We start from the raw sequence: 18477 nt of genomic DNA, 5'->3' as shown, positions 1-18477 counted from the left end.
CTATTGTGTATGGTTACCATAATTTGCTCACCCATTCACTGGTGCTTTTCCTGTATCTGCTGAAATGATCATATTGGTTTTTTTCCTTTATTCTATTATTATGGTGAATTACACTGATTGGTTTTCAGATGTTGAACCAACTTTGAATTCCTAGGATAAACCTCACTGGTCATGATGTCTTATCATTTTAAATGCTGTTGGGTTTGATTTACTAAAATTTTGTTCAAGATTTTTGTGTCTATGTTTATAAAGGAAATCAGTCTCTAGCTCTCTTTTCTTCTGAGGTCTTATACCAGTTTTGGTATCAGGGTAAAACTGATCACATAAAATAAATTCAGAAGTGTTTCTGCAAAGCCTGTTTAATGCCTTGCAGAACTTTGAGAAACATTAAAATATGTATATTTTAAATATGCTTATTTAAATGTTTCAAATGTAAAATAATCTGTTCTGACCTTGTTCATTCTTTTTCTGATTTCCATAACAAATATATCCTATTCATCTTTGAGCCTAGTTTGAAGTTGGCTGAATTAAAATGAACATTTAAAAAAAATTTTTTTTTAAGGTGTGCCTGGGTGGCTCAGTTGGTGAAGACTCAGACTTCTGCTCAGGTCATGATCTCACCATTCATGAGTTCAGTTCATGAGTTCAAGTCCCCAGTAGGGCTCTGTGTTGATAGCTCAGAGCCTGAAGCCTACTTCAGATTCTGTCTCTGCCCCTCCCCAGCTCACGCTCTGTCTTTCTGTCTCTCTCTCTCAAATATAAGTAAACATTAAACAAATTTTTTTTGAAGTTGACTGAATTAGTGATTTGTAATCACAGATTTTAAGATATTAAAACTAAGTAATTTTAGAGATTATTGTCACTAGATATCTAGAACGGGAAGCTGAGACCCTTAGAAATTGCCACACTCTTCCAGAACAGGGTATCTTCCCTCTCTTACAGGTCTCCATCACGTAACATTCATTACAAGCCTTTATGGGTAGGAAACCTATAAAGTGCCTGCTGTGCATATACTTACACTATAAAGTTAATGTGTCCATCCTTACTCTTTTTCCTGTCTCTAAAGGCCCACGCTGTTCCTAGTGACACAATCCAAAAAGGGAGCAGGAAAACAATGAAACTCCAGGACCCTGTAGCTTGGAGGTTACTAGTTGAACTGGGCATGCCCAGTCACCAGGCAGATTTTTTCGATGAAGTGGAAACTACAACAGCGCTTACCGTGTGCGCGGAGGTGGGCGTGCCCTCGTGGAATTTAGAATGTTGCCGCAGCCAATGGGGCCTCGCGGCCGGCTGCTGGGGCTCCTCATTGGGTGAGCGAGGAGACGAGCGAGTAGAGGGCCCCTGGAGGGAGCCGCGGAGGTGCAGGTCGGAGAGGCCGGGTACGCCGTGCCCTGCGCGTGAGCAGCTGCAGGGGCAGCGGCAGCATCCAGCGGCGGTGTCTGCAGTTCCACCCCGTTGCTTTACTTTTTAGCTGCACGAACGTAGTCATTATGCCGAAGAGAAAGGTAAGTCTCACCAAAAAGATTTCAAAGGCCTTCAAATTGTGCTTACAGCAGATCTTGTCATTGCAATGGATTGCGCGGAATGCACTTGGTAGTAACTCCGGGTTTGCGAATCTTTTTGCTTCTCCACGCTTGTTTTCAGATGCCTGTTGCAGACATTCCTCCTTCCCTCCCTTCCTCCCTCGGTCCCCAAGGATTTCTGAATGTTACTTTCTCTCCAGCGACGCCGCTTCCCTTCTTTTTTGAACTCCTGGTAACTGGAATGGTTTCCACCTTCTAACAAGAAGAAGCAAAAGCGCTTTCCATTCCCCTTTCCAGGAGGGGAGTTTCCTCTTTGAAACTGCCGGGTTGTGGAAAAGCAGTGATTGGGGGAAAACAAGTCCATGCATAGAGAGATCGAAAAAAATAAATAAGTCGGGCAGATGTTGGGGTTATTCCCAGGTGGGCCTAGCCCACGGCTGGGCGCGCCGCGTTGGCTCTGAGGCCAAGAGAGAGGGAAAGCCATGTTTAAAATAGCACTCACCCCCCTGCTCGCCTCCGCTGCAGACCCGTATGTACCAACTCCAGTGTCAATCAGGGCTGGGGACGGCGCAGGCGGGGCCGGGCTGCCGGGACCTGCCCGCAGTTCGCGGCGGGAGCGGCGGAGTTAGCCACGCACCGGACGGGACGGCGCCAGTGGCGCCCACTCTGGCTGCCAAGGGCAGGGGCCACCGGGTCCACTCTGGCGACCCAAGCCCACACTCAGTCGGGCAAGGCGGGGTGCGCGAGCTCCCAAGTCCCTCGGTGCTCACCGGGAACTGGGATCATTTTCGTCTCGGCTTCGGTTTCTTTTGGACTATTACGTCCCCTTCCGCGCGGGTCGCGGACACCAAGTATCGCACACCGCGACGCACGTTTCCGTAGGTGCCGGGCTCAGACCCCGTCATTGTCCCGGGGAGGGAAGGGAAGGCTTGCCTCCACCCTGAGAAAACCGGTGTGTGGCGGCTGTTCTCAGAAAATGCTTTGCACCCTCCCACCGCCTGCCAGCAGTGTGAGCCAGTGAGTGTATTAAATTTGAGGCAAAATTACAAATAATATCCTGCATTATCAATTAAAAACGGTGGACTGATTGGTGTAAATGAATGCGTTACTTTAAAATATTGAAGTTTTAAAAATACAGAAGGTTTTGCTTTCTTACCTACCATTACTAAGAATTTGGTGGAAACTTGCCTCCACTTTTTAACAAATATAACGAAAGTGGTTTTTTTTCTTAGAGTTTATCGTGCACATACTATGTGCTTCATATTGTGGGAAGAATTTGGCTTGCATGATTTCATTTACTCCTCAGTACACCCCATTGAACTAGGGCTTAGAGACATGAGTTACCCAACATTTCACCAACCAATTGCTAGTAACCAAGGTTTAATTAGATACTGTAGGTTCAGAGTCCTTACTTTCAAATATTATTCACTCATTCTTTTCATTTAGTGGCAGTAGGTGAAGAGGAATTTAGGAAATGCAGAGATTCTCAGCCCTAGAAAATGGATGGCATTTACTGATATTTGAGATTCATTATTTAAAGTTAATGTTTATGAAAGTATTGTTTTTCTAGCCCTGTTTTACTAGAACTTAGATATTTAAAATGATGCCACTATTTTCAGCATTTTATCTGAGGTTCAGTGACAGGGTTGGGAATTCTAGTAGAGTCATATCCTTACAGAGTGAATGGTGCCTTCCCCTTTCCTGAGAATTATTAACAAATTTAAATGAACGGTAACTTAGATATGCACAAAACCCATTATTATAATGGACCCTGATGTGCTGGAGTCCTTGTTGCTAAAGGGCCAGAATTGGTGAAATCATTCTTACCTTCCCTTGCTGTCCACCTTTCTAAAGGAAACAGTAGGGAAGAAAAGAATTACAGTAGAGGAACTGTCTTTTGGTTATTGTTTTATTTCCCTGGAAGGCAGGGAGCACCCCTATGAAGAAGCTAGCCAGCCATCCTGGGACTAGAGGCAAACCTGTGTACGAGTACCTGAATGTCATCCCTCAGGACATCAGAGTATTCTTCAGAGATGGAAAAACTGTCCTTGATTAGTAAGAAGGCTCTTCATTTATACCTGGAGCCCAAAGTTGATACCTGAAAAGAAGCAGCCACAAATTAAACATAGCTAACGTGGCCATCCCATCTATCAGTCAGACCTTAGAGCTGCCTCATAGAATCCTGGAGTTTGTTGGAGCTTACATTGGAAAGCACTATCTTTAGGTAAAGCCTGCCTGGATGCAAAGAGAAGAACTGAAAACAATCTGTGCCTAGCTTTTTGAGGTATGTAAAGCTGGGGCAACTGCTAAAGCATTTACATACTACTCCACATTATTTTTCTTGACTAAAGGGACTGCCTGTTCTACATTATAATACATTTGAGGAAAGTGCCCCACAATACCTTTTTTTTTCTCCATCTTGGCCCTTTTTTTTCAACTTTTCCCAGAAATCAAGAAAAGTTATTTAATGAACACCTGTTTAGGCTGTTCTGTAGTGTAGGATCTGGAATCCTACCACTGCTTTAATGTCGTAGGGATACATAGTTTGCTCTCATGGAACTTATATTTAATTCATTGAAGATGATAAGAGTGACAGGCACTAAACACTTGAATAATGTTAAGACTGTATATATGTGCCAGAATATATAGTATAGGTATAGATTCTAAATGCTGTAGAATTGATAGGGAAAAAAGGTTGAATTTGGGCTGGTCCTGCAAGGGTGGGTGGGACTCAAATATATACAGAGAAAAACAGTCATTTTCTGTTATCAGGCATTTCAATGCCTCTTCTGATTATTTCTTAACCAGCTATACAACTTAAAAGCCATAATATCCACATTAATACAAAATGTTCTTTTATTTCTTAATCATATCTTTGTTTTATCTCTTTGTGTGATAGTTATAGCTATGTTAAACCAAATAGGTGGTTTTTTTTATAACTGCTGTAGAATTTTTTGAAGCACTCAACAATAAGGAATTCTTTCGTTAGCATTAAATCTCCTTCTGAGTTTGTAAAATAAGAATGAAATTCAGTTTCCTGTATTTATTACCTAATGGGTGATGGGTCATTCACCACCTATTAATAGTGAGTGACATAGCAAGGAAAATGATAATATGCATGAATGCAGTGGTTGTGAGATAATGAGTGACTGAGTTCTAGAGTGTTCTGGTCAGACATCCATGAATGCCTACACTGGTCACGTTGTTATATGATGATATGATGTCCTACAAAGAGGCATCAGCCAGTGAGGCCTAGAGTCATAGCCTGGCATGATTAGCAACAGCAACCACATTTTCACATCCTTCTTTTTATTTTTCCACTATTTTATCACTAGAACTATTGGAAATATCTAGTGTATCACATCAGAAGTTCTCTAATGAGGCACTTGTCCATGAATTCGGGGTATAAACATTCGTGTTTCTTTATACACTTAAAGGCTTAAGGAAGAAAAGGCTGTCTGCCTCTAGCTTTGAAATTTGAAATTAGGGTTTTCTTCTCTTAAAGTAGAAAGGCCCGATAGTGCTGGGCTTGGCACGGAGGATGATTAACTAACAATATTCAAGGTTTCTGATTACTGTTTCAAAAGAATATCACATGTCAAAACACCAGAGACAGACTCTGGAAGTGAAAATACAGATGAATGTGACTACATGAAAATGAATATTTCTGTATGACAAAAAGAAAAACCTATTGTTAATAAAATCTAAAAACTTACGAAAAACTGGGAAAAAATGTTTGTACCACAGATCACCGAAAAAAGTTTGCTAGTTTAAAAATATAAAAGAGTATCATATGTCCTTATGGAAAAGATGTATATTTAGAAACTAGCAGACCCAAATAGATGAAATGTTTAGATTTGCTAGAAATCAAAGAAATGTGTATTATTAAGAATAAGGAGATGTGATTTTTTAAAAAACCAGTCTGGTAAAAAAGATTGGAAGTATCACTGCTAAGTGCTGAATTGTACTGACACTCTAGCAGCAGTCAGGCTATATGGATGGGAATATAATTTACTTTAAAAAAAAAAAAAAAAGCTTGGGGCGCCTAGGTGGCTCAGTTGGTTGAGTGTCTGACTTCAGCTCAGGTCATGATCTCACAGCTCGTGAGTTCAAGCCCCGCATCGGGGTCTGTGCTGACTGCTCAGAGCCTGGAGCCAGCTTCAGATTCTGTGTGTGTCTCTCTCTCTGCCCCTAACCCACTCGCATTCTGTCTCTGTCTCTCTCAAAAATAAATAAACACTAAAAAAAAACAAAAAAAAAGCTTTATTGGAGGTATGATCTACTTCCCATAATGTCCATTCATCTATGCAAATCAGTAATTTTACATACATTTATAGAGTTTATGACATTACCGTAATCCAGTTTTGAGCCATTTCCATCACTGGAGAAAGGTTTCTCAAGTTTTTTACAGCCAGTCCCTGCTCCCACCCCAGTCCTAGGCAACCACGAATCTACTGAGATTTGCCTTTTCTGGAAATTTTACATAAAAGGAATCAAACAATATGTAGTCTTTTGTGTCTGGTTTCTTTCAACATAATGTTTCCGAGGTCCATATGTGTTCTAGCATGAATCAGTATTTCGTTCTTTTCTGTTGCCCAGTGATCATCTATTGTTCATCCTTTCACAAATGGATGGACATTTGGATTGTTCCAGGTTTTAGTTATTATGAATAACGCTGCTGTGAATATTTATATATAAGTCTTTCATGGGCACATTTTCATCTGTCCTGGGAACTTTCCTAACTGTAGAACTGGTGGGTGGTTTGAAAGTCTATTTTTAACGTTTAGGTAACTTCCAAACTGTCTTCCAAAGTGATTATACATACCATCAATGGATGAGGGTTCCAGTGTTTCAACATCACTGATATTGTCAGTTTTAGTTTTTTTCTTTGTAAGGTTTGCATTTATTTTTGAGAGAGTAAAAGTGGGGGAGGGTCAGAGAGAGGGGGGACAGAGGATCCAAAGCAGGCTTCATGCTGACAGCAGTGAGCCTGATGCGGGCAAACTCCTGAACCGTGAGATCATGACCTGAGCCAAAGCCAGACACTCAACCGACTGAGCCACCCAGGCGCTCCTGATATTGTCACTTTTTATGCTTATAGCCATTCTAATAAATTTAATTTGTATCTCCATAATAACTAATGACGATGAGCATCTTTTTGTGTGCTTACTAGCATAATGTATGTCTTAGGTGAAATGTCTATTCAGATATTTTTGCCCGGTTTTTAATTGGGTTGTTTCTTATTGAGTTGTTAGAGTTCTTTAAATGTTCTAACACAGGACCTTTATCAGCTATGTGATTTGTAGATATTTTCTTCCAATCTGTGGCTTTTTAAAATTTGGAAAAACAGATGTTTTTTTAATTTTGATAAATCCATTTAGTGTCATGTTTAATAAATCTTTGCCTAATCCAGAGTCACAATTATTTTCTCATAAAGCTTTATAGTTTTAGCTCTTATATTTGGTTCTATGATCCACTTTGAGTTAATATTGTACCTAGTGTGAGATAAGGGTTTAAACTCTCTTTCTCTCTCTCTTTTTTTATTTTTTGGCATGTTGATAGCCAGTTTTCCCAGCACCAGTTGTTGAAAAGACTGTTCGTTTGCCACTAAATTGCTTAGGTACTCTGGTGGAAAATCGGTTCATCTTAAATGTAAAGGTTTCTTTCTAGGCTGTCAGTGATATTCCATTGTCTATATGCCTGTCCTTAGATCAGTACTGCATTATCTTGCTTACTATGGTTTTAGAGTAAGATTTGAAATCTGGTAGTGTCAGTCCTCCAGCTTTCTTCTTTTTCAGAATTGTTGTGTCTATTGTATTCTTTGCATTTCCATATAAATTTTAGAATCAGCTTATAAACTTCTACAAAAATACCTCCCTTGACTTTAATAGGGATTGAATTGAATCTGTAAATCAATTTGGGGTGAATAGCCTTTTTAACATACTGAGGTCTCCAGTATGAATATGAAAGGGTCTAACTACAGGTAGTGTGCCATCCAGATGCTTACTGAGTTTAATTGAGTTAATATTGAGATGGTACCTATGTTTGAGTAAAGGCTCCAAAATGGCAGAGTTGTACATTTTATTCATTCATTCACTCATTCCATGTTAAATAAACATTTATTGAGTATCATCTTTATGCAAAGTATCATCATGTTGGGAGAATAAGTGAATTGGATTTTTTTCCAACCCTTTTTGAAGTGAATGAGTAAATGCCCCTATTTTTAAGGATCCTTTAGTCTGATAGGGTAGGTAGTATACATATGTAAATATTTATAATTTATGGCAAGAAATGATAATGAGCCACAAGAAAAGATAAAAGCATTGAAAGGTTTGGCCAGACCACATGTCCAGAGAAAAAATACTGACAAGAAATTGTTTGGTTAAAAGGGTTGAAGGTGATAGGTTTGTTTTTTTTTTTTTAAATCTCAAGAGGATCAGTGCTAGTTTGTTATTAAAGGTGATCTGTCATTGGTTTTTCTGTGAAGTCTTGCTTTCTTTGAAATATGAGGAAGTTAAATTCAAGGCCTGTTAACAGTTGAGATTAGATTGTATGCAGTAACTACCCTCCCTCATTAGTGCCTTTCTTTTAACTACTGTCTTGTATTTTTATTTTTATTTTTTTACTCTCTTCTATTTTAAAGGTAGTTGTCTGACAAGCACCATGTTTCTAAATTGGGACACATGGTTTGATTACCTAATTTAGATTTAACTTTGTAATCTTCCTAATTTGACTTGACTGTGAAATATTTGATGGCTCTGATGTTTCTCATATCCCGTGCACCTAGCACAAGTAGTATAACTATTTGTTGAACAAGTGCATGAGTGAATCATTGCCAAGGGAAGAAAGTAGTAAGTTTAATTATTTCATATGTTTGTTGAGGAGGTAGTCCAGTAGGGTTCTGACATGTACCGTTTACTGGCTGTATGATTTAGGGCACATTACTTCACTTCCCCCTAAACTTCTAAGTTCCTAATTCTCTAAGACTCAGTTTTCTTGTCTATCAAACTGGGATACAAATATGCTTTACCTCATTGGGTTGTTGGAGAAATTAAATGAGATTGTGAATGCAGAGTACTTCGCATAGCACTTGCCATGTGTAAAACACATGGGGTGTTCGTTATTGTGATAATGATATTTTCAATTATTCAGAGAACTACAGTGAAATAATAATAAATAAGCACCATGCTTCCATTTGGTAGGAGGATAAAATGGCACACAGCGTGGATAGGGAACAGGTAGATCGCACAGTTTAATTAACTGCAGTTACAGAAATAGATGTTCAACAACTGAATAACAAATGTAGTGTTTTTGAAGGAACATAAGCTTTAATCTGGTGCATTTTTACAGGGTTGTGTTTTCTCAAAGAAAAAATATGTTTAAAAATATCTCCATATAACATTAAAATTCCCTTGGCAAATCAGTTATCAAGTGATCCTCTTTTCCTATACTTTCCACCTAAAACACTGCTTTTGTTTATACCCAAGTTAAATATATTCCACTTTCCTGCAGGGTACAATTTGGAAATGGTGACTGAAATAAACACCATTTAAGCTGTCTGCTTTCACAGTACCTAGTATGTTGAAATATGATGTTAGTCTCCTGAGTAATTTAAAAATCAGTGTTGAAGATAACAAACCAAATCAAAATGTTGAATTCCTTTTTCACTGGCTGCTTATTTTTTGTACATTTCACTGTATTCTTAGAAGAGTTCAGTCAGATCAAGTATTGGTTCCTGGTCATGGTATTTATTGAGTCCAGTGTTATTATATCTTGTGGACACATTCAGAAATGGCCATTTAGAGATGCCTAAGGCAGATGCATATTTGATCACACTTAAAGTAAATGATACACTATTCAGAAGTCGGGAAATAGAAAAAACAGTTTTAAATTTCAAAATGAGTTGCAAATTTAATATTTCAAGGGAAACACAGCAGTAACAACATATAAATACATTTATTACTATTAAAATTTAAGTAGCTACCATTTATTAAATGCCTGGATGTACCAGACCTTAGCTTTTATATGCTTTACATTCATTAGTTTAAACCCAAGTATGTGAAGCTACTAGAAACAAACATATATGGGAAGTATTATGGTGTAATTTCATATTATTTCATGTTATTCTCACAACAGTTATGTGAGGCTATTCTCATCTCACAGATATGGTAACGACAGCCACGATAACTAACATTTAGATGGCTTTCTGGAATTCAGGCACTGTTCTGAGCACTCTGCATTAATGAACCTAACCCTCCCAACCACCCAGTAAGGTATGTACTCTTCAGACTGTGGTCTCACAGAAGTCCCCCTTGATAAGAAATGGCCCAGCTGGGATTGCAGTCCTGGCAGTCTGGCTCCAAAGCCTGTGCTTTTAACCGCCGAGCCCTACGGCCTTTCTCATACACAGAAGAGAATATTGGGATTTAGTAAGAATAAGGAATTCCCCCTAGGTCACACAGCTAGGAGGTAATAGATCCAGGAATTCTAACCCAACCCTCTTTACCCAAGAATTTTGCTCTTAACCATTACACCACAATACGTCCCATAAATGTTTATATCTAGGAACCTCATGTAGTTTTACTTAAACGAAGATGCCCAATGAATGAAACAAGGAAAAATCAAGAGTTATATAAATACGTAAATGTTCCTTTGATTAAAATGTTGTCTTTATTAATAGACATAGGCTGATGGCCATTTTTTCTAGGTGCCAGTACAAGTTACCCAAGAAGTATTTATTATTTATGATCATGCCCTAAGGTTGGCCTCAGGGTCAGGCCTCTGCTTCTGAGAGAGGCACATACATTATCGTGAAGGCTTCTGGTATGCCAGTAACTAATAGACTGTAGAGCCATATACAAGATATATATGTATACATGCACAATTTCCTCACCCCAGTATTAATATCTTTGAGTGTTGAAAGTCTAAGACTCAGTGTTTCTTCAAATTACAACAAACTGCTGGATTTACTATTTCCAAGATATATTGTCTTCATTAATTTGTTCTATATAGGCTAATAGAGATAGTCCCCTGTGATCAGAAACACATAAGTACACTTGCATATTATACAATATATTGAGAGGTTGCAACGTAAATATTACATTACCATTACTTAAGCATTGCGTTTAAAAAATGAGCCGGTGCTTTTGTTTTGGGAACTCTTCGAATAGAATAAAAGCTTTATAATTTGGAAAATCTATTGAACCTAGGACTGAATGGATTTTTATTTCAGAGTTCTGGTTTACCAATTATTTAATGTTTAATCACAACATTTATTTTTTTAATTTAATGTTTGTTTATTTTTGAGAGAGAGAGAGACAGAGTGCAAGCAGGGAAGGAGAAGAGGGAAAGGAAGAGAGAGAGAGAGAGAGAGAGAGAGAGAGAGAGAGAGAGAATGAATCCCAAGCAGGCTCCATGCTCACTAACTATGAGATCATGACCTGAGCTGAAGTTAGAGGCTCAACCAACCAAGCCACCCAGGCTCCCCACAAAATTTGTTTTTAAAAGGTATACTATAAAGTGATATTAGTTTAAAATTATAATTTGATTATGTGACCCCATGCAAAGATAAATACAAAGTCTACCCTGGGTTCCATATTTATTTTTCTTTTTTTCTCTTTCTCTCTCTTTTTTTCTTTGTGGATATAAGCTGTGTTTTGTTTTGTTTTTTTTTTTTACAATACTGGGCAGAATTCTATTTTGTAGGAAATCATGAGTATTAAGCGTGGTGTATGTGGGCGATAAACATACCAAAGATTTGAGGTGGTCAAAATGTGAAGCTTTGAAGGCTCCTTCTGAAGTTCTACATTCCATATAATACATTCTATTCTTTCTACGTCTCATGGCTTTCCTTTACCTTTTAGTTATAATTTTTAATTTTATTATCCCCCTTTTTTGTGGCCACAGGTCAGTCACATCAGAGCTAGCTGATTAATTTTGCAAAAATACAAGGACATCGTAACTGTGCTTACCATTTGCTAGAAATTAATTCATACCAGCGCAAATAGGAAAATAAAGTAACCATCTGGAAAGATCCCTGGTATAAAAGTTGGAAGACTTGGGTGTAGTGTGGACTCCACCACTCTTTAGAAGGGGAAAGTCACTTGACTCTTTGAACTTCTACTTTTCATCTGTAAAATGGGAATATTAAGGTCACACCTCTGTATTCCCATGCTATTGAGAGGACCAAATACAACAACAATGTAAAAGTACATTGAAAAATGTAAAGTGCGGGGCACCTGGGTGGCTCATTCGATTGAGCCACCGACTTCAGCTTAGGTCATGATCTCACAGTCCGTGAGTTTGAGCCCCACATCAGGCACTGTGCAGACAGCTCAGAGCCTGGAGCCTGCTTCAGATTCTGTGTCTCCCTCTCTCTCTGCCCCTCCCTTGCTAATGCTCTGTCTCTCTCTGTCTCAAAAAGAAATAAAGACATTAAAAGAAAAAAGAAAAATGTAAAGTTCTACAAAAATTGATTGTTTTAATAGATAAAAATACTTTTATCTGTGTATGTAACCATTTAGAAACCCAGAATAGTACATTTATGTGCATCTCAACATACGGTATTTTTAAATGGGACATTGTTTATTGTTATTCCAAGAGGCTCACCAGTGAGGGGGGAGTAGGAAACACTCCACTACATATTATGTGTTTGTTGGCTACATCTATAGATTAAGATATTTCCCAATCTGGAAACCCTTTGCTCTTCTAGCATCCGAGATCTGCACCTAATTTTTAAATTCGGAAAACTAACAAATCAGTCTGTGTGTTGTAGTAGTTAAGGGAATGAACTCTGAGGACACCTGGGTTGTTCATCAGTTAAGCGTCCGATTCTTGATCTCAGCTCAGGTCTCCATCTCAGGATCATGAGTTCAAGGCCCACATTGGGCTCCATGCTGGGCATAGAGCCTACTTAAAAAGAGAGAGAGAGAGAGAGAGAGAATGAACTCTGAACCAGCCTACTTCGGTTTAAATCCCAGGTCTTCACTTACAGGCAAGTTTACCAGCTGGGTAATCTGGAGCAAGTTACTTAACCTCTCTGGTCTCAATTCCTCATTTATAAAATGGACATGATGCTAGTTTACCAACTTCACAGGATTGTGGTGAGATTTAAAACATTTAGATCATTGCCTTGCACATAAGTGCAGTATACATTGTTTATTATTATTATTATTCCTCTTGGTCCCTTGTCTCTTTCACTTGTACTCATGAAGAAACTTGGGCAGAGGGAAGTGAGATGTGAGCCACACTGGAATTCAGGCTTCTGACTTCAACCAAGTGCTTTCCCATTGATGCAGTACAACTCACATGAAAAACGTAACTCGGGTAGAAAAGACCAAGGAGATGTGTGAAATATTTAAGACTATTTCATTGAAGATATACTTCCGTTATTGCATTACATATATATATATATATATATATATATGCTAATAAAATTTCACTGAACATCCTAGAACATGGCTTATTCTTTATTTTTGGTTATCTTTTGTACCTGAATACAATGTGAGATATTTTTCCTAAAAGTATCCCTCAGAAAAGAGATAGTTGCTATTTATTTCAGTTCATCCAAAGTCTTCTAAAGCAGAGTTTTTAACTCAATTATTTTTATCTCTAACAACAAAATAAAATTTGGGGAAGACATACTAGCCTGACATGACATTAATAACTGCAATTTGGATTTATATAAGTTGATGAAATTAACAGGCATAAGCAAGGAAGGAGGTAGCAGAGAAATGTAATATTAGTTTGATTATTAATCCTCTTAAAATGATCTCTCAATTGTAAGTATTGGGTTTTTAAAGATTATTTTACAAAGCAGTGAAGTATTGGAGGATCCCAAACATAGGCCTACGGGATGAATGAAAAACAATCATGCTAATGTTAAATAGTGACCTTGTGGCTTTGAATCAATATTTTAGTATCTGTTTCATATGTCATAGGAATATTTGAATTTAAGAGAACTACCTGTTATTTTAAAAAACCTCCAGAATTTCATGGGCATTGCCCCCATTTGAGGAGGGGGGGGAATTCATACTGTGTTAAAAAGTTGAGTTCTGTGTTCATTTTAGCTGAAGAGTGATAAGAGTTAGTTATGGGCACATTTCTCTGGGTGGATTACTTGGATTTTTTGTCCCAGAATTTCCTCTGCTAACCAGCTCACTATTAGACTGCTTCTTTCCTGTAGCTTTAGGTTTATAACAAAAAACATAAAATTAATTTTTAAAGAAATTTTGATAAAGAGATTAAAAAAAAAAAAAATACTGGCCAGGTGCCTGGGTGGCTCAGTAGGTTAACCGTCAGTAGGTTAAGCTCAGACCATGATCTAGGATTCATGAGTTTGAGCCCCACATCTGTCTCTCTGCTGTCCACGCAGAGCCTGCTTCTGATCCTTTGTCCCCCTTTCTCTGCCCATCCCCCGCTCGCACTCTGTCTCTCTCTCTCTCTCTCAAAAAATAAACTTTAAAAAAGAAATACTGGCCAGCAAGTTAGAGAAGAATCACCTCAAAGTAATACCTTTCCTGGGTTAAAAGAAGTAATTACTGGTTTATTTGCACTGTTACGTCTGCTCCCTAATTTCCTGCATTGGCATGGACAACCCAGGAGTTGAGACTGGATTTGTTCTGTGGCTGCTGGAAAATGATTGCTTGAATTGCACAGATACTGTAGGCTCTCAGGTAGTGCACTTATAAAGCAATAGCTCTTGTCTCTCAGTCTTAGAAGAAAATCTCTGAGAGCCGACACTTACCAATCATTAAGACTTTTTGGAACTTTGACATAAGGCCCAGCATTTGTTGCTGAGACTCCCGAGCCCTCCCCTTTCTTCTCTTGTGTAGCTTAGAAGAAACATGGCACAAGCCGGGTACTAGCCTCACCACGTCCAGCCATCTGCCACACCCTCCATATCTCTCTGCTGTGAGAAGTCCACAGGCTCATGCTGTTTGAACTGTTCCCAAGCAACTGTTGAAGGGTATAAGGAATTTCCCATCTTCTCTGATATCTTCCTGAGTTTGGAGAGAGAAAATTTGGCTTCTGACCACTGCCACCACCGGTGCCTTTCAGTCCAGTGGTAACTGCTATTTACTGGAAGAGAAACTCGGCAGTTGGGGAGTTTTTGCCTGTTGATTCCTTATGGATTGTCTGTGGGATAAAAATTCCAAGTTTCTTTTCTTGGTTTCCTAAAAGGACTGCTGGTCCTGTTTAGTCTTCCAGAAAATGCAGTTGTGTCCCCTCAATGCATTTTTGTATCCTCAGGGGCGGGGCTGAGGTATGTCCGAGTAAAGAAAGAATGGGGATGGAACAGTTGGTCAGCTGCCGAAGGAATCTGTGCTCCCCGTCAGCTCTCCTACGCTAGCCCAAGGAGAGCTCTGCATCCTTGTGGTAGTGCCCTTGGCTTCCCATCTTGCCCCACTCCAGAGCCTTCATATAAGATGAAACAATTATGAATGATATGTCTTTAAAAAATTTTTTTTTTGATGTTTGTTTATTTTTGAGAGAGAGAGACACAGAGTGTGAGCAGGGGAGGAGCAGAGAGAGAGGGAGACACAGAATCCAAAGCAGACTCCAGGCTCTGAGCTGTCAGCACAGAGCCTGAGGTGGGGCTCAAACTCACGGACCACAAGATCATGACCTGAGCTGAAGTCGGACACTTCACAGACTGAGCGCAGGAGCCCCGGAATATGTCTTGAACAGAAAAGGAAGAGGCAGTATATAAGCCAGGTTTATAAGCCATTTAAGAAATGCAGAAAATGCTGTGAGTAAACCTAGTCATGGAATTTGTGTGAGGGCCCTGTTAAACTAGACTTAGTGGAACAAGTTTGCCTCTAGTCTTTTTTTTCTCTCATTATTGGTAATATTTTTATTTGAGAAAAATTTAAATACAGAAAGATCCAGAAAATAATATACTCATTTACCCACCTCTCAAATTCACACATTTTAATGTTATCATTTTGCTTCAGGTTTCTTTTTAATAAAATAAAATGTTGCAGGTAAAGTTCAGTTTTCCTTAGAACCACCCCCCCCCTTGGTCTCCTTCCATTATCAGCCTCCCTAGAGGTAACCATTATCATGAATTTGTTGTGTATCCTTCTAGTCTATGATTTTATACTTTTATGGTACATATGTCATATATAAATCCTTCGTATTGACTGGTGCATGTTTTAAAATTTGTAAAAGTGTAGTCATAAGCATATATTATTCTGTTTTTTCCTGTCACTTGACATTATAATGGATAAGTATAATTTGTTTAGGTATATTGTGATTACTAATGTGTTTGGACTTTTTCTAATGACTTATTTTGTGGGGTGTTTTTTTTTTATCATTTGTTTTTTTCCTTCCTTCCTTATTGACATAATAATTGCTTAATTTCACTCCTCTTGATTTGGAAGTTTATAGATCCTGTTTCTTACGTTAAATTTTAATGGCTATCTTTAAATTTTATTTTAGCAAATCTAAATGATTCTGTGACTGTATCATCCTCCAGAATAAAACCAGGACCCTAGCATGCTTTACCTTCTCATCTGTTCATCCTCCTCTCGTTTTTTGTGGTTATTATGGTCTAGAACTGTGCCATCCAGTATGGTAGTCACTAGCTTTGTAAGGAAATTAAGCACTCTTTTTTTTTTTTTATGTTTATTTATTTTTGAGACAGAGAGAGACAGAGCATGAACGAGGGAGGGTCAGAGAGAGAGGGAGACACAGAATCTGAAGCAGGCTCCAGGCTCTGAGCTGTCAGCACAGAGCCCGATGCGGGGCTCGAACTCATGGACTGTGAGATATGACCTGAGCCGAAGTCAGTCGCTTAACCGACTGAGCCACCCAGGCGCCCCAATTAAGCACTCTTTAAAAAGAAGAAGGTGAATCTTTTAAATTTCAATTTTAACTTAAATTCAAAATTTGTATTAGATACAGTTATTGGAACAATTTAAATATGTTTGGGACAACCCAGATGTGTGAAACTACTATATACTTGAACTCCAAATATAGATAGGTGAGAACCTAACACTTGCATGGGGTATGCTGTTAAGTGTCAAGTACGTGCTGCATTTTGCAGATTTAGTGTTAAAACTTTGTGAAATATCTCATTAATAATTTGTAAATTGATTACATGTTGAGGTGATAAAATTTTAGATAGATTCAGTTAAATAAAATATTAAAATTAATTTCATCTATTTCTTTTTGCTTTTTTAATGTGGCTATCAGAAAATCTGGAATTAAATGTTATATTTCTATAGGACAGCACTGGTTTAGGATTTCTAGGGAAATGTTTTTAAACACAAAAAAACAGGTATTATTTACAAGTAATAGTTAATTGGATTTGCCAGTATTTTATACATTACTTCTTACATACTTTTTCATCTGAATTCATTTTTCTTATTACTGAATTTGATTCTTTACTAACAGTTCCTTATTGAAATGCTCTGCTGATGGCAAAGTCTCTTAAGTATTCATGTTATGAGTTGTCTTTATTTTTCCTTCATTCTTTTTTTTTTAAGTTTATTTATTTTCAGAGAGAGAGAGAGAGAGAAACATGAGTGGGGGAAGGGCAGAAAGAGAGGCTCGCAAGCAGTGCAGAGCCTGATTTAGGGCTCATACTCAAGAATCGTGAGATCATGACCTGGGCCAGAATCAGGAGTCAGATGCTTAACTGACTGAGACACCCAGGCACCCCTGTTTTCCTTCATTCTTAAGTGATAGCTGGATATAAAGTTCTAGGTTGACAGTTAGCCTCAACTACTTGAACCTTACTTCATATTTTCTTAAACTTGTATTTGCTGGTAAAAGTAATTCTTTGTAGATAATCCATCTTTTAACTCTGATAACTTATGTTTTTTAAATGTTTATTTATTTATTTTGAGAGAAAGAGAGCATGCATGCAGGGAAGAGGTAGAGAGAGCAGAGGAGAGAGAGAATCCCAAGCAGGCTCCATGCTGTCAGCACAGAGCCCAACACAGGGCTCAATCTCATGGAACACCAGATCATGACCTGAGCCAAAACCAAGAGTCAGATGCTTAACCAACAGCCACCCAGGCACCCCTTACTCCGATAACTTCTAAGATTTTTCTCACTTTACTACAGTTTTACTACAACATGTTTCATGGTATCCATTTGTTTTGTTTCTACTTTGTTCCTTGTCATAAGCTTTCAACCTGGAGACTTATGACTTTAATTTGGGAAAATTCTCAGCCACCCTGTCTTTGCCTTCCTTCTAGTACCTCTGTTCCTGGCCTCTGAAATGTCTGTTAAGTATATTTGGAGCTTCTCAATTAACCACCATATCTGCTGTCCTCTCTTGCGTATTGTTTATTCCTTTATTGCTCTTTGTTGCATTCTGGGCTAATTCCTCAGCACTCTCTGACAATTTACTATTTCTTCTGTCCCTGGTCTAGAGTTTGTTTTGAGAGGTTGTTTGTTTTTTGTTTTTTTTTTTTTTAATTTCAATGAGTCTACTTTTATTTTCAGAATTTTGAATTCAAAGATGTTCAACTACCTGTTGGTTTTTGCCAAAGTTCAGGCCTTCTAATGCCGATTCTCTGTCCCCATCTGGTCACCAGGTGTTCAGTGATCCACCATCCTGCTGCCTTGCCCTCAAATCAGCACTCACTGGTACTCCAAACTTCCTAGAGTCTCTGCTGGGCCTTGCATCAGGCCACTGTGTATGTCTGCCCCCCCCCCCCCCCCCCGCCTTGCTGGCTCTCAGTTCAGTACCTTTGCCTCTTGGGTGCTGAAGGAGCTTCACATATGTGAATGAGACCTTTTTGTTTGACCATGGTTCTTTACTCTCTTGACCATGGGTTCTGGGTTCAAACTGGATTAGCATAAGTTTGCTCTGTCCTGGGAAATGATTTGAGAACCCCTCTGTCTTGGAATTCTTCAGATCCAACTCGCCTCATCCTTCCCATCAGCCTCCCAGAAGGTTGAAGTACATCTGAGATCATCGCCATATACCCCCAGTCCC

General features: G+C 38.6%; 1 protein-coding gene and 1 long non-coding RNA gene across 4 annotated transcripts in view; one reads left to right on the top strand and one right to left on the bottom strand.

Moving 5' to 3' along the window:
- Window positions 1–1302: 1302 nt before the first annotated feature.
- HMGN3 (high mobility group nucleosomal binding domain 3) overlaps window positions 1303–18477 on the top strand; it is a 31901-nt gene continuing 14726 nt past the window's right edge. For 2 of the 3 annotated variants that reach the window (XM_042986704.1, XM_042986703.1), the window contains exon 1: window positions 14740–14787. In XM_042986704.1, the coding sequence (XP_042842638.1) occupies window positions 14755–14787 (33 nt within the window). In that variant the 5' untranslated portion in view covers window positions 14740–14754. Of the gene's footprint in view, window positions 1506–14739; window positions 14788–18477 lie in introns of those variants that run through there. The other variant, XM_007090134.3, reaches the window with a different exon arrangement.
- The window catches only part of LOC122238678, a 39265-nt gene continuing 24336 nt past the window's right edge, over window positions 3549–18477 (bottom strand). Inside the window, exon 6 of the long non-coding RNA XR_006217724.1 lies at window positions 3549–3621. This is a non-coding gene — a long non-coding RNA (uncharacterized LOC122238678). The remainder of the gene's footprint in view (window positions 3622–18477) is intronic.

Source organism: Panthera tigris, chromosome B2, assembly GCF_018350195.1.
Source record: "Panthera tigris isolate Pti1 chromosome B2, P.tigris_Pti1_mat1.1, whole genome shotgun sequence".
NCBI classification, from domain to species: domain Eukaryota; kingdom Metazoa; phylum Chordata; class Mammalia; order Carnivora; family Felidae; genus Panthera; species Panthera tigris.
Note: the sequence above shows the minus strand (reverse complement) of the source record. Positions and strands in the feature narration are given on the sequence as shown.